Raw genomic sequence first — 24,774 nt, 5'->3', positions numbered from 1 at the left:
CAGAGGAACCGCAAGGCACTAGCTAGGGCCAGCAACATTAACTCTAATTCCCACATGCAATTTAAAAAAAAAGTTTTGCCATCAGTGTAATTTGTTAGAAACAGAGAAAGTGTTGGAATTCTGCAGATAACTTGAAAATCCAGAACTAGGAGGCCAGTCAGTTCATTTTGTTCCAGAATCATAAACTATACCACCATCCGGGAAATATGCACAGCCACTGTATCTTTTTGTAAGTATGTGCCATCAATCACAAGTACAGGTTGCTGACAAACGAAGAATGAACCAGCATACGTACTTTCAGCTTGGTAGCAAAAGTGAGTTTTAAAGCATGTTGGATGGCCTAAATAACGTTTAGTTATGTGGCAAACTGTATTTTTCAAACTAGGTAGGAAGATCTCACCTATCATACATTATTTTCCAGGGTGACTTCGATAGTCTTTCAGGTAAGAGGTGTCCCCCTGAAATGGGAGGTGCTTTGTGCTTGTCTTGGTTAACAGATGATGGCATTAGTGACACCATGTGAATTCTTGGGCTGGGTCATAAAAAGCATCTCCCTTGTTTGCTAGAATACTCATTCAGAAGTCCTTAACCAACCCAGAAACTGCCAAGGCTGCCATGCTGTAAGGAAGCACAATTAGCCTGTGTAGAGGGGCCATTTGGAGTGGCTCTGGGACAAAACACAGTGCACGCTCCCACTGTCAGTTTTATCTCTAGCTATCATTTGACTATAACTATGAGAAAAACCCTGAGCCAGAAAATCCAGGCTTGTTCCAAATTCTTACAAACAGACACTAAGAGATAATAAAAGTGCTGCCATTTTACTTAATGATTTTAAGTGCAGTGATAGGTTAAGTAGAAAGAAATTAGCTATTTGACCCATGACTGTTACGGTGCACAAGTTGGTACCTGTGCAATTTAAAAGAAATCACAGTGGTTAAATATGAATTCTGGAGGTCAAACACCTGGGTGTGAATTTCAGATCCATAATATATTAGTCATGTGATCTTGGACACGTTTCTTTTCTGAGATTCAATCAACCCATTTATAGCTTAGTGATAATAATTAAAGTAACTTCAATTAATTTATACTCATAAAATGCCCAGACAATTCCTTTGCAAATAAGATGTGCTTATCAAGCATTAGCAAGAGAATTCTAGGATGTATAGCATGTGAAGCATATACAGTTTAATGGCCCTTAACATAAACATATGTAATACTAATACAAATACTAAGAATGCTAAGGGCTGCTTGGGTATGTGCCATGAACATTATAGTGACTAGACACTGTCTCTGCACTGGAGGAGCTTATGTTCTACAAATGAAAACAGAAAAGGCAAACTTTTATAAACTACTCATATTACTTTTGAAAAATAGTTGTCTTTAAGCATCCTCATTTATTCAGAAGGCTTTCTTCGAGTATTGCGTATAGCAAAAGGCCCTTTAAAATATGCAAATCCATGGACATAATGATTCTGAATTGGAAATTTTATCTAAGGATATACTCAGATATGTGCATTTAGTGCATTTATATATGCAGACAGTGCACCTTTATTTCTCACACATGGACCACCATTGAAGAAAAACTGTGAAATGTTCAAGATGGACAGTCAGTACTGTGCTGTACTCTAGGTTCTTGAATTATTTTTCCCCATGATGCTGACCAACGTCTGCTGAAGACATGCCGCCTTTCAACAAACCTAAAATTTTGTTACTTAAATGAGGCATGATATCTTTACCTTGTTGTTTGGATACCACTGGATTTGGGGGAGGCAAATTTTCTCAAAATTAAGGACAGAGAAACACTCAGGAGGTGGCAGAATGACTCATGATACAAGGGACTGAGAGCTCTCTGCCTCCACTGAGCTGTGGACTATACAGACAGACATGCATTCAAATGTTTGTCTTTTACATTTCTTTTGGTTTTATTAGTTGACTGCACCTGGTCCCAAATACACACATGCAGCAGGCTTGTTCTCTCATGCACAAAGATTAACATCCATGTTGCTATAAATGGCATAGAATTAAAAAGACATGGTCATTTAACAATGAGATTTATGCTACTATGAAAATGGTTTGATAGCCAGGAGTGATGGCTCATACCGGTAATCCTAGCTACTCAGGAGCCTGAGATCTGATGACCACAGATCAAAGCTAACTTAGGCACTAAAGTCAGTGAGACTCTTACCTCCAATTAACCACTAGAAAACTGGAAGTGGCACTGTAGCTCAAGGGATAGGGAGGTAGCCTTGAACTAAAGAGCTCACGGACAACGCCCAGCCCCAGAGTTTAAGCCCCACGACTAACAAAAAAAAAAAAAGGAAGAAAAGAAAATGACTTGATATTCCTAGATACATAAATATCTTTATAAGATGTATAATTAAACAACAATATTAACTGTGTGTCATTCTGAGTAAGAGCAAGAGTGAGACAGAAATATATGAAAGAACTGGAAAGTTCCAATCTCACACACTGTTTTCCTGCAAATAAGAGGCAAGACTTCAGATTAGTCCTTTTCTCTAAAATCTCCAACTTAGTTATAGAAAATCTACCATATGTGTGTGCTAAACACAAATAAAACTAAAAAGAAAAGGAAAGCAATGACCGCATTTTATTAAAAGTTTGCCTCATTCCTTAACCATAGTAAATCTGTCTTATTAAATGTTCCTATTTGCCTTCAGTTCTTAATCCACTTTCAAAAAGACACGTACTTAATAAACCATCAGTTTTTCCAGGTTTTGAATAGACTTCTGGCTGGGGCTTGGATGTGCTGGAATTGTATGAAAATGCAAGTGCGTCAGGCAGGCTGGGACGTGCGCTAAGAAGACATAAGTCCTTTCTGGAGGATCCCTTGACCTTCTGTCCATGTCCATGACTGGGGGAAGCAGACCTGCTTTAGTGTGAAGGAACTGAGGGCCTGGCAGAGGATGCAGGTAGGAGGTACAGTACCTGTATCACATGTGCAAGGTCCGGGGTTCAGTCCTCAGTGCCCAAACTTTAAAACAAATGAACTGTCAATAATATTAATACAAAATAATGTATCTTCACTGAGCATGCCCAGAAGCCTCGGTGCCTGTGCCTTCAGGACAGCTGCCACTTTCTGATGATGGGGTGGAGCAGGCCTTTCAAATTTTCAAGGGTGGGAGTGAGTGGCTTAGTGCCTAGGCATACAAATTTTAGAGCTTAAAATGGAATGGAATGGAACACATGTCATCTCCAAGTACTTCCATTCTTCCTTTTTTTTTTTAAAAAAAAATGTGTTGTAGTAAATACACACACACACACCCCCTGAGATCCAATCTTTAAACAACCATACAATGATGAATTACCAAAGATTGGAATTGCTGGGTCATAGAGGAGCTCTATGTTTAGTCTTTTGAGGAATCAACACACTGCTTTCCAGAGTGGTTGAACAGGCTTACACTCTCACCAATAGTGTACTAGCGTGCTCTTCTGGCTGCATCCCTGCCAGCATCTGTTATTAGATTTCTTGATCACGGCCATTTCTAACTGGAGTGAGGTGGAATCTCAAAGTTGTTTTGATTTGCATTTCTTTTATAGCCAGAGATGTCGCCAAGCATTTCTTCATGTGTCTACAGGATATTCTTATTTCCTCTTCAGAGAAATCTATCTTTAAGTCTTCAGCCCGCCTTTTAATTGGATGGTTGCTTCTTTGAGGATTTGTTTTTGAGAGATTCAATGTTTTGAGTTGTAGGTGTATTTTAGATATGAGGCCCTTGTCTGTTGTATGGCTAGTGGAGATCGTCTCCCACTCTGTGAGCTTTCTATTTAACTTGCTAGCTACGCCCTTTGCCATACAGAAGCTTTGCAATTTAATGCAGTCCTATTTGCTCAAATTTTCTTTAATCTGTGTTGTTTCTGGGTCCTTATTAAGACAGTTTCCAAGTGCCAAGGCGTCCCTGTGTATCTCCTATTCCTTCTTCTAAAGTTTTCAGGGTATCTACTTTTACCTCAAGGTCTCTGATCCATTTGGAATTAATTCTGGTACAGAGTGACATATAAGGATCCAACTTTAGTTTTCTACAGGTGCTTAATAAATTCTGGAGGATCCCAATCTCTTGACAGAAGTTAGTGACCTTCTCTGAAGAGTGAGTTTTCTTATCCACTTCTAGAAGCACAGAATGCCATTCGTAACAGAGAAAATGGGCTACACTACAAACCAAACCTGCTGGTGCTTTGATCTTGAACTTCTTCGACTCCAGAACTGTGAGCGGTATACTTCTGCTGTTAAAAAGAAAATAATTTTAGCTGGGTGAGGTAGCTCACGCCTGTAATCCTAGCTACTCAGGAGGTTGAGATCTGAGGATCATGGTTCAAAGCCATCAGGCACTAAAGAAAGTGAGACTCTTATCTCCATTATCCACTAGAAAAAGGGAAGCAGGGCTGTGGCTCAAGAGGTAGGGCAGTAGCCTTGAGCTGAAGAGCTCAGGGATAGCATCCAGGCCCAGAGCTGAAGTCCCATGACCCTCCCCACCCCTCCCCCACAAATCTAGCCTTTAGGTATTTTTTTTTATAGCAACTTGAATGGATGAGATGAAATGAACCGATTGAGATGAACTGACCAAGATATTCTACCTACCATATTAGTCATTTTCAGCTACATTATATTTACTAGTCCAGAACTCAGAAGATTGGATTCTAATGCTAAAAGTTAGCAAATGATAACATTCGTTCTTAATTTTTTGCATTCTCCTTAGATGAAGTCCTGGGACTCTAAAGTTGTTTTGAGCCTGACCTTGATAGTTTATAAGATGCTATTTTCCTTTAAACTATACCAATGGACTGGTGAAAAAGCCCTACACCAAAAAAGCGTATGGATTTAATTTTCTACACTGGAAAATTAAGGACATCTGTTTTTTGCTGTAAACATTTTCTATAAAGTCTAAACATAAAGCACTGGTCCAATTCATCAATATTTTGGAATGAATTTAGTTATTATCTGCCATAATAAAATGAATTGTGTGGTTTCTTTCTGTAGTAAAAAAAATAAAAATTTTTACTTTATCAGTTCAAACCACATTATAAAGAAACATTTTGGAAACTGAAAGCAAGTTTATTTCCAAATAAACTTGGTATAGGTATTTTGGCAGAGCAAAACCCTTAGGGATATAAAAATACATTTAAAGAGTTAAAAGAATCCCATACTTTGGCAACCATTTGATAGCTAAAATTTTCCTAAAATTTTATACACTGTACTTTTTATTTAAATTGGCCATCAAGTTTTAATTAGTGGTAGAATTAGCTTCGTTGAAGTAGGTAAGCTCCATTGCAAACCATATAGCATGCTATGTGCCTCAGATTTCCACCATAAACTATAATTCACAAAGCCAATACAATTTTTTTCTTTGTAGCTGGGTAACCATTTATGCTTGAGGTGAAGATGTTAATATGGAAATTTTCTGAGCTGGGAAAGAGGACGAACACTATCATTCTAATTTATGACCTTTCATATAAGGGCAAATGTAAAGGCAACTTCAATTGTTTTATATCTCAGGGCCAGCACACAGTAGATGTATGAAATTTGGAGTGTTAAGACATAAACTTTTATTACCAAATTATAAATAATTTCTCCCATTTATAATGTTCACATTTCAAGTTCATCTTGATTAGAATACAAGGGCAGCCTCGCGCTGATTTCATGGATCCTTCCAATAGTGAGAGGCTGGTTCGTGGTGTTCGCTAGACAGCGTGAAGCATCACAAATTCTGGAAACTTTCCTCAGCCCATCTCCTTTGAAATTCAAGTCACCCCAAAATGATCACCAATTAATTCTGGACACTTACACAATCAACAATTATACCTAAAACTAAGTACCCATGCTGTAAAAACATGCATAAGGTAAAAACAATATATTCTGTCTTTCCAGGAAGATTTGCCTGTCAATCAGCTTTATATTACTTCTCAAAGCCTATTCAACTGCTATCAAGTGTCTTCTATCTCATTTTCACTAACAGATATTTGGGGGTAGGGTGTGGAACAGTACTGGATTTGAACTCTAGGCTTCATGCTTGCTAGACAAGTTATTCGACCTTGTCAGCAAATACATTTTGCATCCCACAATGAATAGTAAAGAACAGTGTCCCCCAGTATCTCAAAGTAGAGCTGAATGACTTAGGTGTGTTTATCCATCCTGAATGAACAGGAAACATCTGGATACATGTCCTTACTTCAGACTAGTAAAGGAAGTGCTCAAACAAAACCAGAAAGTTTCTTAGAAGCTTACCACTGTTAGATACTAAAATCCGTATTAGAAAGTGTTGGGTAATCTAATTCGATGTTTGTACTTCTTATCCCATCATGTAATTATCCAGATCTTTACAGAATGCTTGAGTGTTTTGTAAGATGAACCATATACAAGTCAACATAGTAGCTCATGCCTTAATCCTAATTACTTGGGAGGCTAAGATCTAGGGTACCAGAGTTAAGGTGAGTCAAGACAAAAGTTTATTGGTAAAGTTCCATCTTAACCAATAAAAAGCTGGGTGTTTTGCTGGGCGCTGGTGGCTCATACCTGTATTCCTAGCTACTCAAGAGACTGAGATCTGAGGATCATGGTTCAAGGCCAGCGCAGGCACAAAGTCGGTGAGACTCTTATCTCCAACCAGAGAACCAGAAGTGGTGCTGCGGCTCAAAGTGGTAGAGTGCTAGCCTTGACCTGAAGAGCTCAGGGACAGCACCCAGGACTAGAGTTCTAGCCCCACAATCAACAACAACAACAGCTGGGTGTGGTGGTGTGCACATGACATCACACCTGGACTACAGCTCAGAGTTTCTTACAAAGCTAAACATACACTAACCGCGTAAACTCCTTAATATCTGCTCAAATGAGTTGAGAACTTAATTCATGACACACACACACAAAAAAAAACCCCTGCATATATCTAGTTATATCAACTGGTTCTTAATGACCCAAACTTGGAAGCAACAAATAAACAATGTCATAACCACATGCAATATGATTCAGCATTTAAATGAGTTATGCCACAAAAAAAAACCCCTGTAAAAATGTATGAAAGAAGCCAATCTGAGAAGGCTGGTTGATTTTGACTCTATGATATTCTGGAAAAGGCAAACTCATGGTGACAAGAAACAGAGCAGCATTAGCGAGTGTCTGATGAGGCATGGTTTTGGGGAAGAAGACAGATGGAGCACAGAGTATTTTTAGGGCTGTTCAACCATGTGTTTGATATACTATCATTTTGGATGTATGTTACAATGCGTTTATCAAAACCCACATCTGTACAACCTCAAGAACAAACTCTAATGTAAACTATAGATGTTTTATGATAATGTGCCAGTAAAGGGTCATTAAATTGGAGCAACCAAGCTAAATTAAGTAAACTAAACTTTGCCAAATTACGATTTTACGGCTCCTAAATAAATAATGGTTATGATCAGGGTTTTGAAGACTGGTTTTAAACTAGCATTCAGAAAAAAAGGTGGCACATGTTTTCCTTGTATGATAAGGTTCTGGGAAATCTTAGAAACAAAGGAAATTATGGCAATATCATGTGAGACACTACCGGCCAATTTTAAGCTGTTGAGGGGTTTCTGGGGACAATTATATAAAGTTATGTGTATATATATATATATATGTATATATTTTAAGGGGCTTGATGGCTCAAGTCACTTGTGGAATTGGGCCCTCCCTTGGGAAATGTGGCAAGGGCTCAGATGATGCACCAGGCCTTGAGAATTGCTCTCTACTCCCTGCCACAGACAAGGTCAGGGCCCCACCATGGCCCAAGTATGGTTCTGTGGCAAAGTGAAAGAAACTTTAAGTGAGAACACCCTTTTTTTTTTCTGAATAACTAAAACAATGAGTGAAGACTGTGATGTCTTTCCCAAAGAAATGTTTCAGTGACGGGGCTATCCATTCTGTTTGTCCTTTGAAGCTTGTCACTTGATGTGTGGTCCTCTTAATTTTTCACGTTTATATTTTATATCGCAAAGTCTTCAAATACAGCCTTCTCAATAACTCTGTAACCAGTTGGGCTTGACCCAAACCGAGCTGTCATAGGAGAGAAGAAAACTGGTTTTCTTTACCAATGAGGCCTGTTGTTCTCTGCCCTCAAAGGTCCATTCTTGGGTCTTTAGGAGAAGGAGGACCGGCTCTGGGTCTTAGGCCCTATTTTCTCCCCTCCCAGGGCTTGAGGCTCTGTCGTTCAGAGACATCACTTTGTTCCTAGTGTCCAAAGCTGTACCCAGACTTGCAATAGAAACGAGGAGGCTGTGTGTGTGTGTGTGTGTCGAGAGGGGGGGAAAAAAACAAAAAGCCATCATCCCAGTGTCACCACTTTCTTTCTGTTCTCCTTCTCCATTCGTGGCAAGAATCCTGAGAATGGATGCGAAATTCCCAACCTGACTTCCCCACCCCCGCCTGCGCCTCCACGAGGCCTGCGATTCCCTCAGCTCGCAACGCATCCCGGGGCGTTGAGGTCCCTCGGTGACGTCCCTGTCCCCGTCCACGCGGCGGGGGGACAGACCCTGGTGACGACCCTGTCCACGCAGCAGGGGGACAGGTCCTGGTGACGTCCCCGTCCCCGTCCACGCAGTGGAGGGGGGACAGGTCCTGGTGACGTCCCCGTCCCCGTCCACGCAGCGGGGGGACAGGCCCTGGTGACGTCCCCGTCCCCGTCCACGCAGCGGGGGGACAGGCCCTGGTGACGTCCCCGTCCCCGTCCACGCAGCGGGGGGACAGGCCCTGGTGACGTCCCCGTCCCCGTCCACGCGGCGGGGGGGACAGGCCCTGGTGACGTCCCCGTCCCCGTCCACGCAGTGGAGGGGGGACAGGCCCTGGTGACGTCCCCGTCCCCGTCCACGCAGCGGGGGAACAGGCCCTGGTGACGTCCCCGTCCCCGTCCACGCAGCGGGGGGACAGGTCCTGGTGACGTCCCCGTCCCCGTCCACGCAGCGGGGGGACAGGCCCTGGTGACGTCCCCGTCCCCGTCCACGCAGCGGGGGGACAGGCCCTGGTGACGTCCCCGTCCCCGTCCACGCGGCGGGGGGGACAGGCCCTGGTGACGTCCCCGTCCCCGTCCACGCAGTGGAGGGGGGACAGGCCCTGGTGACGTCCCCGTCCCCGTCCACGCGGCGGGGGGGACAGGCCCTGGTGACGTCCCCGTCCCCGTCCACGCAGCGGGGGGACAGGCCCTGGTGACGTCCCCGTCCCCGTCCATGCAGTGGAGGGGGGACAGGCCCTGGTGACGTCCCCGTCCCCGTCCATGCAGTGGAGGGGGGACAGGCCCTGGTGACGTCCCCGTCCCCGTCCATGCAGTGGAGGGGGGACAGGCCCTGGTGACGTCCCCGTCCACGCGGCGGGGGGAGGGGACAGGTCCTGGTGACGTCCCCGTCCCCGTCCACGCGGCGGGGGGACAGGCCCTGGTGACGTCCCCGTCCACACAGCGGGGGGGACAGGCCCTGGTGACGTCCCCGTCCCCGTCCACGCAGTGGAGGGGGGACAGGCCCTGGTGACGTCCCCGTCCACACAGCGGGGGGGACAGGCCCTGGTGACGTCCCCGTCCCCGTCCACGCGGCGGGGGGACCGTTCCCCGGCCCAGGGCGCCGCCCACCTCCCGCCACCCAACCCGGCAGCACTTCGGGTCACTCATCCGCTGAAGTTATCCGTTCCGTGATGCTCACTGAGCTCAGGTTCCCCCTCACATTTCTGTGAAGACGATCTTACCCCGAGGCCGGCTCCAGGCGGCTCGGCTCTCCCGGGAACCTCGGCTTCCAGCCCGGGCACCAGCGCGGCGGCCGTCGGCTTCCCGGGGTTCCTGGGAGCGCGCTCCGGCGCGCCCGCGCCTTTTTGGTCCCCGCGGGCTGCCGTCGCGGAGGAAGGCGCTGATTGGTTGAAGCCGGCCAGCCGCCGCCGCCGCCGCCTGCGCGGTTTCGGCTCTGGGAGCGTGGGACGCGGAGGCGCCGGAGGTGCGAGTTCGGATCCCGGCGGGGAGGTGAGGCGAGGGCGTCGGCCGCGCGGGCGGGGCGGGGCAGAGGAACGCGCGAGACAAGTTCCGGGCCCGGAGGTCCCGGCGGCGGAGGCCGGGCTCGGGAGCGCCTGGCGGGTCGGCCGGGCCCCGCGCGTGCCCCCGCCCGCCCGGCCGCCCGCAGGGCCCGGGGTCGCCGCGGCAGTGACTTCCGGGGCGGCTGGCCCGGGGTGTGGCGGGAAAGCGGGCTCCATCCCGGGCTCACCTCCCCCCCCGCCCGGGCCGCGGAGCTGGGCTCGCCCACCCCCCCGGTGGAGGGGCGGCCAGGCCGGGACCCCCGGGGCGGACGGCGCGTCGTCCCGCGGAGAAGGATGACCGGAGGGGTGACCCGGACAAGCCGCGTGCGCACGCGCAGAGCGGGCCTCCGGCTGGGAGCGTGGGATCCGAGGCTGCCAGGGGTCCAGGATGCGGATGCAGGGCTGGGAAGTGGGATCCACACCCCACGCACCCCGCACGCCGGATTCCAGGGAATGCATGATCTCACGACTCGTGTGCTTCAGTGAACCAGTGCATGGCTGCGGCGGAAAAATGGGGAACACAACTCTGCTGGCTCCAGTCTTTCTCTTGAATGTGCCAGTTTCTCCTGTGGCAGACTCATTTTTTTATGGCTTGATGGTACATTGTTCTCAACTTTCATTTTAAAATGCTCCCTAAATATCATTTGATGTTTTTTTTTCTTTTAACTGGTCCCCTAAATTATTCTACTAGCCATTTCCTTGACCATGAGACTTTTTTTTTCTTTTCTTTTAAATGTTCTTGCTTACATGTCAGCATCCCAGATAATAATACGATGAGCATCTTTCCCTTGTGATTGAGATTGCACGTTCTCAGAAGTAATTAGTTGAGCTAGTAAGTGGTTTTTAAGGTCTTCATATATGTTGCAGATTTTTAATAGGTTTTTAGTTATTTGTATTATTGATGTGTGACTGCCCCTTTGGCCTAAAGTTTGGCAGTTCCTAATACATTTCTAAGGTATAGCAAAACATACCATCTCTTTGGTAGTCATATCATCATCATCATATCATCATCATCATTTGTTTTGCTGAGACAGGCTGACCTCACATTCATTGTTCTCCTGTCTCCTGAATCTGTGTGCACCTAACCCTAGCATTATTATTTTTGATGGTGATGTCTAGCAATTCTGCCTGTTTGCAGAATCTTCAGTGTGTGTGTGTGTGTGTGTGATTACTGCATAAGCTGCCTGAATGTTGTAAGCTGCCTGAATGTTAGAGCAGAAAGAGACTTCAGTGGTCACCCAGCATAACTCCCTTATTTTGCAGATGAACCTGGGGCCATGAGAGATGAATTGATGGCTTACTCAAGTCACACAGCTAAATAAGTAGCAGAACTGGGATTAGAACTCAGGTTTACTGCTTTCCAAGTGAGTACACACCCATCCATTAGGTGTTCTCTCACTGAACTGTAGCCTACTAGATGAGAGAGTTTTATAAGATTTTTATAAAATTTAGCATATTCTTTCCAATTATAATCATGCTAAAAGCATTTACTTGTTTGATGAACCTAAATCCCTGAAAAGTAACTTTATGTTCAGGTCTAGAAATGTATTATTTAGAATGGCAACCCCCTTCCAGATTTTGATAGTTGCTTCCAGATTCTCTTTGTGCTGGGATAAAATGTTACTAAGTTATAGAATTGTCCCTCAGTATTGGAAGGAGGGCTTCCAGCACCCCATACTACCATACTACACCATGCTACCAAAGTCTATGGGCTTTGTTACATAGATGTGTAGTTTTGTATATAACCTGCCCACATCTTCCCAAGTACTTTGTCATCTCTAAATTATTTTAAATTAATACCAAATAAAATGAAGCCACTGTACATAGGTGTAATAGAGTATTATTTAGGAAATAAGGACAAGGAAAAATTTTATGCATTTCTTTTTTCCTTTCTTTTTTTTTTTAAATTGTGATTAATAGAAGGGTTACATTATATTCACCAGATAGAAGGTGCAAAACTTCACAAACATTGATACTCTTTCTTATGACATGGTCCCCATTTCCCTCCCACCCTCCCCCTACTAATTTTATGCATTTCTGATTCATGGTTGGTGTGAAACTCACTTGACATGTAAAACTAATTAATTTATAATTCATCATCTAATTAAACGCAGCAGTTGGCTCTCATTTGCTAGACCTTAAAAATTTCAGACCAGAAAGCAATGGCTTGTTTTTCCTTTGTTTAGTTGTTTTTTTTGCTGCAAAGTTTCTGAACCTATGTTGAAATCTTTAACCAGACATTTAAATCCTTTGTTGCAGAGGACTGTGCTGAACATTCAAATGTTCAGCATCACCTCTGGCCTGTATCCACTAGATGCTGGCAGCACACCCTCCTGTCACGACAATTCGGAATGCCTCCATACATTTCCAAGTATCCTAAGAATGAGCCACAAAAATCACCCCTAGTGGAAACCACTTAGAGGAATTATTTGGGACCTATGTAGGCCTGAGAGTCATCATTTAACAAGCATCTCCATAGACTTGGGTGTGTGTGTGGAGGGGGTGGTACTGAGGGTAGAACTTGTCCTTGTGCTTGCTGGGCAGGAGCTCAGTTGCTGAGCTTTGCCTTCAGCCTTTGCTGCACTGGTTATTTTTGAAATCAGATCTTGCTGCTTTCCCAATCACATGCCTGGACCATGAGCCTCCCATTTTAGGCTTCCTCTTATAGCTGTACCACCACACCCATCTTCTTCTATGAAGGTAGAGTCTCAGACTTCTTTGTGTCTGGGGAGACAGGTGTGTCACCATGCCCAGCTAGGGTGAGACTGGGATGGGTGCTGAGCTGGCCCCTAACCACAGCTCTCCTGATTTCAGCCTCCCATGTAACTGGGATGGCAGGATTACATTGGTGCCCGGCAGCTGTTTCATTTTCTTAAGCAACACAGAAATGCTTCTTTTTGCTCTTCTCTTTCTACCTGGCGGTCACCATAGAGAGAATATAGGTCAGTAGCTGGTGAAGCCCATGCCTGGATCTGCAAGCTGAAGTTGGGACAGGTATTTCACTTGGCACTAGTCTTGAATATCTCTTCCTCAGACTTAGGCACTGGGGATAAATTAGAATCCACTGTGGAGAATAGTTGACAAATGGAAAAATGGCAGATTGGTCTGCAAAGACTGTGATTGGGAGTGAAAAGTTGTGTTCTAAATGAGTTCCTTAGGGCTTTGTGGAGGGAAGGGGGTTGGAGGGAGTGATGGAAGCTTTCAGGACAGCAAGGTCCTCCCTTGTCTCAGGAAGCTATTTCCTCTTAGGGTTTCAAGTCCTGATCGCTTACACCAGAGCTTCATTTACTTGGGTTGTAAAGTTCCTTGCACCTATTTGCTTTTCACTTTTTTAAACTCTGAACTGTCAACAGTCTGGGAATAGGTAAACATTTACAGGTAAATGCCAAGAAATAAAGATTTTCATGGCTTTTGTGCACCAACACAAATCAGTCTGACATATTTTTTTTTCCTCTTCCCTATATTTGTTTGCAGGCTAATTTACACTATTTTATTCTAGTTAGTTTGTCTCTAGTGCCATTTCTCTCCAGTCATATCCCTTCTTGTCTCCATGTTTTCCCCAGGTTTGACAGGAACCTTGATGAATTTTAAAAGTCAGGTGTATGGTGTCTGAACAAGCTTGGGCTTTGGGGTCAAATTGGCTCTGCATTCTGCCTCACCAGGTTTCCATGTGCATTGAATGTGAAACCAACATTGGTCTGGCACATCCTTGGATAAATAAAATGGGTTTCCCGAGTTACTAGAAAACAACAAATCTCTCTTCAGGGTAGTTCCTGCTAGACCTCTCAGTAGCCTTTGACAGAAAAGGTACTACTTTTGACCTTGGAGCCCTTATTGAAATTTGTGTTTAAGCAAATGTGAGGGAGGGACCACAGTCAGAGAGAATGATTGTGCAGTAATTTTGAAGAGAGGAATTTGGCCAAAGTGACCCCACAGAGGGAGCTTTTTTCCCTCCTGCTTACTTACTTTCCCGTTCAAGACTCTTATCTCTTGCTTCAGAAATTGTCAGACCATTCCATCTGCCTTATCCAATTAAAAGGATGAAAACTTAGAATTATTTGAGCCAAGTGATAGGAAAAATTGTGGTGTCAAGACCAATTTATTCATACAAAGTGGATTTATGGGCAAGTCATTAAGTAACAGGGAGGACAGGGGAGCTGAATGAAGACTAATGTAAAGAACGTGGCTCTCTTGAAATGATGGGGAAATGCACTTGAAGCAGCCGTCCCCGTCCCAAGTCACTTTCACGTGTATTTTCTGGAGATCAGTGGGATAGAGGTACTCTGAAGAACAGATAAGAAATTTGTTACTAGCCTCTTCTTTCATGTGGCTGACAGTGTTTTGAGAGAGAAGACATCTGTCTTTTTTTTTGAGAGAGAGAGTGAGTGAGTGAGTGAGTGAGTGAGTGAGGAGGGAAGGATAAGGATATGAGAGACTACGGAAAGTAGATTGTGATGGGGCTTATTAAATATTAAATACACCCAATGACAAAATCTAGTAATGCCAGAGCTAAGTGGAGATGGCCTGACTCCACTCCACACCCTCCCCTGCTCCCTGTCCCTGACCATGACATTTCCTAAGCTTGCCAGCTCATTAGAATGTACTCAGTTTGTGCAGGCTGGTTCCTTGGCCTAGCCCAGCACTGCTGAAGAATATTTCCAAGTGACCCAAATGTCTCCATTTGGGGAAACTGTCCCAGAGATTAAGCCTGTGCATGTGTCTGGTTCTTCTCTGCTGGTAGAGATTTTACTTTCTGTAACACACAGTGAAGTGGCTTCACTAAATGCTCCTCTGGGCAGCTGGTGGACCCTTAGCTTCAAACCTGGCTCAGGTGTCATCTCCAGAAATCCTCTTCTCCATCTCTCTCCACTTTTCTCTATACCTACTCCTGTGCAGATACGTATAATCAGACAGCCCTTGTGAAATTCTCCATGGTGTGCACGTCAAGCCCTCTGGAGTGTAAACAGCCAAGGCCCAGGGATACATACCTAGCCTGGGTGTCAGACACTTAGTAGGTGCTCCATGGAATGTTGAAGTCTGGATTGCCTTCAGGGAGATAAAGAGGAGTCGAATGTCGATTTTCGGCACACTTGGGAGAACATGATTGTGTTTTTAAAAAGAGGTAGGAAGTGCTCATCATTCAGGGAACAAATGATGTCAAACTGGTAGTCTAGGTTTATTTTTCGTCTGTCATTAGTTTTAAGCCTCCTAACTTTATTTTTTTTTAGCCTAAACTGTAAATATTCCAGGATTAAGTTTAATTACTAATTATTAAAGTAGTTGTCGTTGTAAACTAGGTTTCCACATCACAGTGCATTGTAGTAGGTGTTTTTTGTTAGTTTTCATTTGCGGATTTTGTTTCAGGGTAGGCAGCTAGTTCTCTGTAGATTTGGTTCATGAAGAGACTGGCATAGCTAGATTTGGCTTGGACTGTAGGAGGTAATCCTAAACCTCCAGAGGCATTTCTCCACAAGTGGTCAGCCACAAAACAGCCATATGTGAGGCATAAATAAGGTGGTCTATGGATGAGCAAGAGGATCTATTTGTTTTTACTCAGTTCATTAAAAGGTACTGAATCTGTTACAATATTTGCTTTGCCATTTTTCTCTTTACACTCAAAACAGCACAAATAAAATTGCTGTGTGGTCTGAGTCTCTGATGAATATAGTTATAATTTTAGTTATCTGTTGAAACTGAAACAACAACAACAAAAACCATGAGCTGGCAATTGCCAGTGGAAACATTGAAATTTCCTGAGAAAAAGAATCAGTTAATATTCTAGAAACATTGTTCAAGCTTTCTGGGTAGGAGCTGTGGATGTTCCGGATGATGGTTTCTGAAACTGGTATATTAACCTGCAATGTTGAGTTCTCTAGCTTAAGGAAAATATTTTTCTTACATTATGATCTCTTTTATTTATATATGTCCCTTAAAAAAGTTTAAACATTTGAACTGCCAAGATCCTAGGCAGAACTTCTGGTATGACATGTTTTTAAATCTCTTGACCCAATGTGTACCTGACACATTTGTTGAGCAGAACATCTTCAGTTATCCTGAATCTGAATTCAAATTGTTGGCACAGTTGACAGAGCAATGTCTAGTAACTATTTTGAGTGAAAACAACAAAAAAAAACAAACTTGAATTCTGGGGGAAGAGATCTTAAAATGTTTTGTCTGTATCAATTTTTAAAGCCAACTCAGTACTAGTGATGCTGAATTTTCCTGAGTAAAATCTGATTTCCAAAGTCTCCTCATTCTGCTTACTTATGCTGAAAAGTTTTAGAGACATAGTAGTTGTATATGGTAGATTTTGAAAGGAGCAGTGGTCACCTTTTCTGTCATTTTTTTTTTTCTGGCACTAGGTTTTGTTTTGTTTTTTTGCCACTCCCAGTGCTTGAACTCAGGGTCCTTGAGCTTTCTCAAGGCTAGAGCTCTACCACTTGAGCCACATCAGCATTTCCAGCTTTTTCTATATATGTGGTACCCGGGTCTTTGTGCATGCTAGGCAAATACTATACCACTAGGCCAAATTCCTGGCCCCAGGCAGTGGGGTTTGAACACAGGGCATGGGCTAGCTCAGCTGATGCCCTGCCACTTGAGCTAGCCCTTCAGTCAGTCTGACATTTTTAAATTGTCTTTGAGTAGTTGTACAATAGGGTTTTTACTCAGCATGTCCAGCTCAGCTTTTTTATGTCATATAATAGATGTTATTCTTAGCTTTTGACTGTGATTATGTTATTATCTTGAGAGGTAATGTTGGGGTATCAGTTATTCATAAGTGTGCCTATTGTAATGTGGGCTTTAAGGATGATTTGAATGATTTTGGTTTATTTTCATCAGCAAAATGGGTAAGTCAAGGCTTCTTCCTCAGCCTTCCTGTAAAGATTAAATGTGATGGTTAATGGTGAATGATGTAATAGAGTTGTCAGCATAAAACAAGAGTTCACTAAATGATAGAGGTGCTATGACCAGTGTCCTGCCTGTGTGTAACACAGCAGTGACACGTGGCTGGGAGTACTCGTCTGTAAACACAGCTTTCTAATGAGGCTGTGCCATGGTCTGTAAAGTGCTTCATGTAGTGTCTGCTTCTTTATCTCAGTCTGCAGTTGACAGCATGTTAGTTATGATATAGTTGTAGAATATTAATAGTGAGTCTATACAGCTCTTGGATACTTGATTTCCTATAAATATGTTGACTCAAGGGTTGGTGGTTGTTCTTATTGAATAATTACTTTTGCCTTTATTTTTAATCACTCCCTTTCATCTTTCTGATCAGGATTGTTAAAATGAGTCTACGGAAGCAAACCCCTAGTGACTTCTTAAAGCAAATCATCGGACGGCCAGTTGTAGTCAAATTAAATTCTGGAGTAGATTATCGAGGTAATATTTTCATGTTTCATCTGCACTGATAACTAAATGAGAGTGACCTGCTGATTTTTATTGGCCTTTTAAATGTACCCAATAGACCAAAAGATGCATTGATTGTCAGTGTCCCTTTTTCGAACCCTCACATGGTTCCTTTCAGAGGAACTGCTCACAGTGGAGGATATGTGCATTTGTCTCTTGTCTTTGAGATTCTGTCTGCTCTGCGAGCATCTACACCCAAATTCCCAGTAGTGACTAGGGATCCATTCCCAGTCACCTCAGGCATGAGGGAGTAGCTGCCTTGGCACGGTGGCACAGTATTGGCAGAGTGAGACTGGCTTGCAGCTCTTCAACTGTGTGTCATCTTACAGTATGACCTTCCCACCTGAAACATGGCAGTAAACGGAGATGCCTGCAGCTCCTTATACCAGATTCCCTCTTTAAAGTTACGAAATCCATAGTCTTCCAAAATTAAGACATACTCTATTACCTATACTGTTTCACAGATAAGGGTAACTAATTCACTAGCAAAGTTTTATGACCTTTTCTTGACCTCTTTAATAAATAATTAGTGATAATAACCTCTCTTTTTCTTCTTTTTACATGTATCAGTTTTCTGCTATTATAAACAATTGCTTTTTTCCCCCTCTATCTTGAACATTAGCCCAAGTATCCTGTTTGGATGAAGCCCCTGGGCTAGGATCTCTGTATGTGCCAAGTGGCATACCAGTGTGTCTCAGATTTATCTTCTGTATTCTTAGCAGCCCTTATATTACTTTCTTTGTTTAGTGATGAAGTTGAACATATGTTCATACATAATTTTTCTCTTTTGATAAACTGTTAACATGTGATGGAGCCTTCCTTATTAAAAGAATAAACTTACATTGTTGTCAAAAAGTTAGAAGAATTTTACAAGAACAGCTCTGGGTGGTGATTGCTCTTTAACTTTGAAGAAAGTTCCTTGCTTTCAGTCATTGAAGTAATTTATCTCTTGGAGAAGGTAGGGAGTCACAGCTTTATTTTCTAAGCAAGTTTTTTTTTTTTTAATTTTCTATGAGAATAAATGTTTTGAATAGTAGTAAGCCTTTTATTTCAATTTTTTAACTAATTGTTCTACATAATTTACATAGGATGTCTTAGAAGGTTCTTGATAGTTTATAATTGTGGGCTAGACATGAGATAGCCCAAACAGAAGAAACTGTGAAGTTGTGTCTTTAGCTTTCTTTTGCTAAGATATAATTAATGATTCTTGATAGCATCCTATCCATTCTGATTCTTTTAGGTTTACAGCTCACAGAATTCCATTAGGTTAATGTCTTGTGCTCTCATTACACACACATGATTTTGAAAAGAAACTTTTTTTGTTAGAGGATAATGGGGGCAGAAGCAGAGAGTGAGGAGCATATTAATGACGTTAAGACTATAAATGAAACTATTGACTCAGTTAATTGAATTGAATCTGTAGTACATGCTTTTAAACACACACACAAACACAGACTGTGCATACTGGAAAATACCACTTTAAATTAGAGGCTGAGAGTTAGAGGCGTTCATTTCTGGAAAAAAAAAACAACAACAATACTCTGGTCAGATTTTCTGAAATCTGTACCATCATAACACAATTACAATGATTCACTCACATTGTTTCCTTGAAAGCTCTGGAATGTTTTTAGCCGTTTTTCTCTATTAGTTTTGATCTGAGAATATTCTAACTGTAACAACAGAATGGGATGTGTTAGAATGCAATATGTCGCCTTGCATTCTCAAGCTGCTCTTCCCTGTGAGTCACAGCTTTGAGATGTTCTTTCAGGAGCACCTGCTGTCTCCTCTTGTATTATCTTAACAGATTGTGGAGACTTCCCCTTAACCCCAGAGTACACTCATTGCTTTGGTAGATCCTGTGAAAGAGTGAAGTAAATCTGCCAGGTCCGAGTTTCACTTTGCGGCTGAAGAAAGAAGTGCAGCTGGAATGGAGGAGCGTTTGTCCGTGCATAATTGCCTGCTCCTGTCGTTAGCTGCCAAAGAACGGCATTTTCCTTGGGATCCTCTTGAGCATTTTCTCCTGTGAAGGCTGTAAAGGTTGCTGTGGTGAACATGCGTACAGGAAGAGAGGAAAGGGTAGTTTGTGATTGGGTGCTGCGGTAGTGGGGGCTGGCTGCGTTCATTGCTTGGGCTTGCTAGCCTCATTCAGATTCGCACCAAGTGCTTAAGTCTGTTGAGTTGTTTGCACTATGAGTTTTTATCTTATGCATCTCAGGGTAATTAATAGTCAGTTCTAAGATAAACCTTGTAATCTCAATACTTACTTACCTTGTGTGTCTTGTTTCTGGCTGAACGTTGCTTCAGGGGTCCTGGCTTGTCTGGATGGCTACATGAACATAGCCTTGGAGCAGACAGAGGAATATGTAAATGGACAGCTGAAGAACAAGTATGGGGACGCCTTTATCCGAGGGAACAATGGTAATATTTCTGCACCTGCTGCTGGACAGTGTTCAGAATAAACCTTTCTTGTTTGTAATCAGGAGCAGTAGAGGGTTTTCTAGGTAATTTAAAATTTCAGTTTTAGTTGTTTTGGTTTTAATTTTTAAATGCTTATAGCATCATCAGTGCAGCTAGGGTTTTTTTTTTTAGATTAAAAATGTTTTTTTTAGTGGAACTTAGCAACTGAAAATTGTCTTCTTTGCTCTGAGGGGCTTTACTAAGTTGATTTGGAACTTTCTTCTCTTGAATCCCAACATCTACTCATGGCCTGAAAATCAAGGCTGTAATAAGAGATGCCACTTCCCTACTATTATGTTGGGGATTTTAGTTTACATAATTTGGCATTTAGCTCATCTTCTTTGTCATTTTTTTTAACAAATTTTGGAAATATGTACCTTTTAATTTGACAAATAGAGCTATAGGAAACGTAGTCCTGAAATTCTACAGTTTCTTGAGATCTAAATCTATCTATAACTATTGTTTTTTTTTCTTAGTCACTTCATTTTAAAGCACAAATTATCAATAAAATCATATTTGAACTCTGTGTGGGGGGTGGGGGGGACAGGAGAGAGGGGGTGCAGAGTTTTGTTAGGTAGACCTCCATCTCAAATGCTGGATTCTAGATAGTCCCTACCACACCCTGCATTTTATGAATGTTTAGCAGGGAGAGGAAGACATAAAAACTATAGCAAATACTCTTGACTAATGCCCACATCTTCTTTTAGTCCCATCCCATCCAAATAGAGCTCTGGTATTCCTGAGTTCAGATCTGTATTGAGCTCTTTACTTCTGATTACAAGGATCTTCAGCACCTTAACAGTTGGGCCTCTTTGCTATGAGCTAGATATGGACTCTTACATACATGTTTGCTTGCTTAATAGAATTTCTTCTGCTTTTTGTATTTTTCTAATTTGACTTTCTCCTTTACTAAGAGATGTTATGGTTTGCCTCATCTCAAGACAGCTGATAAGTCTCCAGGCATGGGATGGTTCTGTCCTTTCATTTGCCCACTCTATGTGGGACTATGGCATGGGGTGGGGGAACTGTGGCTTTACTTTCATTGTGAGGAACCCCTTACAGCAGCTGTTTGCAGGCTCTGGTCAGGAAATTTTTCTTTAGACTCCCAGATTCACTGGTATGCTGCTCTTACGGAACATCCTGACTTACCTTATTTATGCTAGGTTCCATGTGATGCCTCTCTGTGGGGAGCCGGATGGCACCTGTTTCCTGCCTCGCTCCTTGTAACTTATTTGGTATGTGAGTGCGAGGCCTTTACTCGTTACTAAGTATCAAGTTGCTCTTCAGTCTGCGCATGACGAAATAGGGCGTGACCAATCCCGAGTCTCAAAACGGCCTTAGCAACAGAGTAGCCAATGGTAGAGAGCCCCTTGTTCCTTGAATGTATATAAGCAGCTGCATTTCCCTGCCCAGCCCTTTTTCGCTTCCTGCTCTCCCTTCAACCAAAAGGCTCTCCATTAAAGTATGATTTGAGAAGAATCCTCGAGTGGTGGTCGTTCTTCCTCGCTGGTCGAGGAGCTCACCACAACTGGTGCCGAAACCCGGGACCTTGGGAAGACAGGGCGACAAGCGAAAAGGCCGAGGAGGATTCAGAACTCAACATACGGAGAGGAGACGTCGGTAAGAATCAGCCTGATCAGCTGAGATCCCCAGGCATGCTGTTTCTTTGGGTACAATTCTGGGTGCTTGCTGTTGTCCTTCCTTTGTGTGTGCTGCTGGTGTGTTTTTATTGCATTTGTCTGCGTTGCGGCAGCTCACAGATTAAGAGAGCCAGTAGGACATTGAGGAAGCACCAGGATAGTCTCTCCGAGGCAGAATCAAATGGGGAGGAAAAAGGCTGGCCATTGCACTATTTACCTTAAATTATGTAACAGTGGATGACAACGGACAATCAGCTGCTGATCGACATGCCAGTAAAATGGCGATACCACTCACACAAAAAGTAATGTGGAAAAATGTTATTGATAATAAATGGTATGGACCGGATCCTGTAATACAGAGATCCAGGGGAGCTGTTTGTGTTTTTCCACATTACTTTTTGTGTGAGTGGTATCGCCATTTTACTGGCATGTCGATCAGCAGCTGATTGTCCGTTGTCATCCACTGTTACATAATTTAAGGTAAACAGTGCAATGGCCAGCCTTTTTCCTCCCCATTTGATTCTGCCTCGGAGAGACTATCCTGGTGCTTCCTCAATGTCCTACTGGCTCTCTTAATCTGTGAGCTGCCGCAACGCAGACAAATGCAATAAAAACACACCAGCAGCACACACAAAGGAAGGACAACAGCAAGCACCCAGAATTGTACCCAAAGAAACAGCATGCCTGGGGATCTCAGCTGATCAGGCTGATTCTTACCGACGTCTCCTCTCCGTATGTTGAGTTCTGAATCCTCCTCGGCCTTTTCGCTTTATTGACCCATCTGTAAATATACTTAGGGCATTACTCAAAGGCAGTTTTTCCGTAACTTTGGGGAAATACACCCAATCTTCACGCACAAAATTCAGCAGTGGATGTTTGGGATAATGATTGTCAATTATATTTGGAAAGGAGCACACCAAAACTGCCCACCAGTCAACAGAGTAGCCAATGGTAGAGAGCCCCTTGTTCCTTGAATGTATATAAGCAGCTGCATTTCCCTGCCCAGCCCTTTTTCGCTTCCTGCTCTCCCTTCAACCAAAAGGCTCTCCATTAAAGTATGATTTGAGAAGAATCCTCGAGTGGTGGTCGTTCTTCCTCGCTGGTCGAGGAGCTCACCACACCTCTCAATGTTCACTTTAATGAAACTATCTGAACACACAGCAGGGAGGGAATACACCTCTGCTGAAAGCCTGACCAGTGACCAAAGCATTCAGTTTTTCCTTATTTTCATGTGACTTATATCCTATTGAATTCGGTTTGGTGGTCTTAGCTAAACAAAACTTTGGGAAGCTCTAAAGGCTAGTACTACTAGGAACTTAGAGGACTTGGATATCTTTTTTTTTTAATGATTGTTTTTCTTCCATTGAAATTAAAAATGTAAACAGTAAGTTTTAGTGTTTATGCTGAGGAGATAAAAAGGAAAGTGTACTAGTTATTTATTCTTAATCTGAAATTTAGCCTGGAAGATTTACTGACTTATTCCCTTAAAAGAGTGATTATTGCACACTTCATTATAAAGCATTCTTAGACTTCAGATGCTTCACTTTTATTTGAATTCCTACTTGCAACCTATAAAGTCAACCAGATGCATAGATAAGATTAGATGTAGTCGTAAGCTTTGAAACTGAGGATGAGATACATAAAACTACTCTTTTAGTGGTTTCCAAATTAATTCCACGGTGTGAGGATTCCTTTTTAATGTGCAGAGTTGTCAGTCAAATCCATTTGCATTTAAGCCGTGTTGCTATGACACCTAAAATTTATTTTTGTCTTTTCAGTGTTGTACATCAGCACCCAGAAGAGAAGAATGTGAAGGTCCCCAGGAAGCTGTGCATTCCATGTTCAGACATATTTTTTATGAAATGTTTTTCTATTTTGAAGGGTTCTTCTGTGATATAATTTGTCCAGTTTTCATAGTAGTTGGTAATTTTTTTTACTGACGTATGAGTAGGATATATAAAATTACGATCGACTTGTAAAGAATTGCCAGTTTAAATTTCATTTTCTTTTACATGTGTGTCAATATACAAAATGCTAAAAGAATTAAAAGAAATATCAAAACCTATTTCTTTCTGCAAGATTATTTAAGGTTCAAGTGGTATCGTTTCCTTAGGTTTGCCTGGCTTCCTGAGCAGACAGGACAGGCATATATATGGACACATATTTGAAACAGTGTAGACCTGCTCCCTTTCCTTCCCTTCCTGTTCTCCCCATACTCACCATTGCAGATTCATGCTCCGCCATCAGGTCAAGAACTTGGCTGCTGCTTCCGTCACCTAGAGAGAAAGCAGAATTAGGATCTAATGGTGGGTGGTGCTTCCACAAAAGTACTCTCTCCATCAAGGTGGGGTTGAACCTAGAGAATAACACTCTTGATTTAGGCATGAGTCACAGCCATCCTGCCATGTTTATCCAGTTAAATGAACACATTCTTGGTCCCTTTTAAGAGCCTTGATGCAGACATTCACCTCTCAGTTTGTCCACACTGGAGAGGAACTGTGGAACTGTGGCAGTCATTTAGATTACAGCAAAGCCCAGCATCTACACTCAGTCTGGTTCCTATTTGCTAATCTGTGATGCCAGAGGATTTCTCCAGCTTCCTGTGTACAATCGGCTTTGGGGAAGCCCTTCAAAATCAGAGCTGGGTTCCAGTGAGACACCACCAGGATTTTGTTGGCATGAGGCAGCTTCTCTAGTGTGTGACTGTTGAGAGGGCTTATACTGTTTGTTTTATTTGAACACTTGCACTATGTCCAGGAGCGTCGATATGTCTGGGCACCATGATTGAATGGTTGCTGGACTGTCATATGGATGCTTGTATTAGTCTTCCTTCCCTGACTAAAGAGCTGGTCAGGGGATTTCAAACAATTGCTGGCTAAAGTTGATTTGGGAACTGGATGGAACAGAGGGAATGGGCCCTCCTGATTCTGAAGGAGGTGCGTGACATTTGTGCTTTATTTTAAAGATGAGAGAGTAGTTGGAAACAGATTATTTTTTTAAATTAATACTTTGGGAAAGGTGCCTGGAACCATTGCACAAGAGTTGACTGTATACCCTGAAAATAATATGCTTTATGCTATGCTTCAATAATTTATCACTTCTTGACAGGGGCCTGAAAAGGATCCAGTGTGTAAGTACAAATCACCAACTTGCTCTTTTATAAATGACTTATTTTTATGGAGAAAATAGCCATCCCTCTAAGCTGGGCGTGCATGTAGAACATGAGGCACTCCCAGGTTACTGTGCCGT

General features: G+C 42.9%; 2 protein-coding genes across 5 annotated transcripts; one reads left to right on the top strand and one right to left on the bottom strand.

Annotated features, from left to right (window-relative positions):
• Positions 1–3,274: 3,274 nt before the first annotated feature.
• On the bottom strand, positions 3,275–10,517 carry LOC150047462 (uncharacterized). Its single transcript, XM_090356605.1, has 3 exons — positions 10,489–10,517; positions 9,704–10,393; positions 3,275–4,242 (listed from the first exon to the last, which is right to left on the bottom strand). Exons 1-3 carry the CDS (start codon positions 10,515–10,517, stop codon positions 3,888–3,890), a joined length of 1,074 nt encoding a protein of 357 aa, XP_090212731.1. The 3' UTR covers positions 3,275–3,887.
• Positions 9,847–23,581, top strand: Lsm6 (LSM6 homolog, U6 small nuclear RNA and mRNA degradation associated). 4 transcript variants are annotated; one of them, XM_090356878.1, is made up of 5 exons: positions 9,855–9,945; positions 11,285–11,385; positions 17,298–17,401; positions 19,733–19,846; positions 23,304–23,581. In XM_090356878.1, the coding sequence occupies exons 3-5, from the start codon at positions 17,308–17,310 to the stop codon at positions 23,336–23,338; spliced, it is 243 nt and encodes an 80-aa protein (XP_090213004.1). In that variant the 5' UTR covers positions 9,855–9,945; positions 11,285–11,385; positions 17,298–17,307; the 3' UTR covers positions 23,339–23,581. The 4 variants fall into 4 exon arrangements, with proteins under 4 accessions (XP_090213005.1, XP_090213004.1, XP_090213002.1 ...); XM_090356876.1 differs by having other exon boundaries at positions 9,883–9,971; XM_090356879.1 differs by lacking the exon at positions 11,285–11,385 and having other exon boundaries at positions 9,847–9,945.
• Positions 23,582–24,774: the final 1,193 nt, after the last annotated feature.

Source organism: Megascapheus bottae, chromosome 23 (genome assembly GCF_031878675.1).
Source record: "Megascapheus bottae isolate mThoBot1 chromosome 23, mThoBot2.hap1, whole genome shotgun sequence".
Classification (NCBI taxonomy): Eukaryota; Metazoa; Chordata; class Mammalia; order Rodentia; family Geomyidae; genus Megascapheus; species Megascapheus bottae.
Note: the sequence above shows the minus strand (reverse complement) of the source record. Positions and strands in the feature narration are given on the sequence as shown.

What these genes read in the sequence shown, in the direction of transcription:
- Lsm6 (XM_090356879.1), top strand. Translation starts at nt 17,308, where the DNA reads ATGAGTCTACGGAAGCAAACCCCTAGTGACTTCTTAAAGCAAATCATC. An exon ending in TTCTGGAGTAGATTATCGAG is followed by an intron (nt 17,402 to 19,732) that starts GTAATATTTTCA and finishes ACGTTGCTTCAG; the next exon opens with GGGTCCTGGCTTGTCTGGAT. An exon ending in CTTTATCCGAGGGAACAATG is followed by an intron (nt 19,847 to 23,303) that starts GTAATATTTCTG and finishes TTGTCTTTTCAG; the next exon opens with TGTTGTACATCAGCACCCAG.
- LOC150047462 (XM_090356605.1), bottom strand. Translation starts at nt 10,517, where the DNA reads ATGCACTGGTTCACTGAAGCACACGAGTC. An exon ending in TTCACTGAAGCACACGAGTC is followed by an intron (nt 10,394 to 10,488) that starts GTGAGATCATGC and finishes GACCCCTGGCAG; the next exon opens with CCTCGGATCCCACGCTCCCA. An exon ending in CGCCTGGAGCCGGCCTCGGG is followed by an intron (nt 4,243 to 9,703) that starts GTAAGATCGTCT and finishes TCTTTTTAACAG; the next exon opens with CAGAAGTATACCGCTCACAG.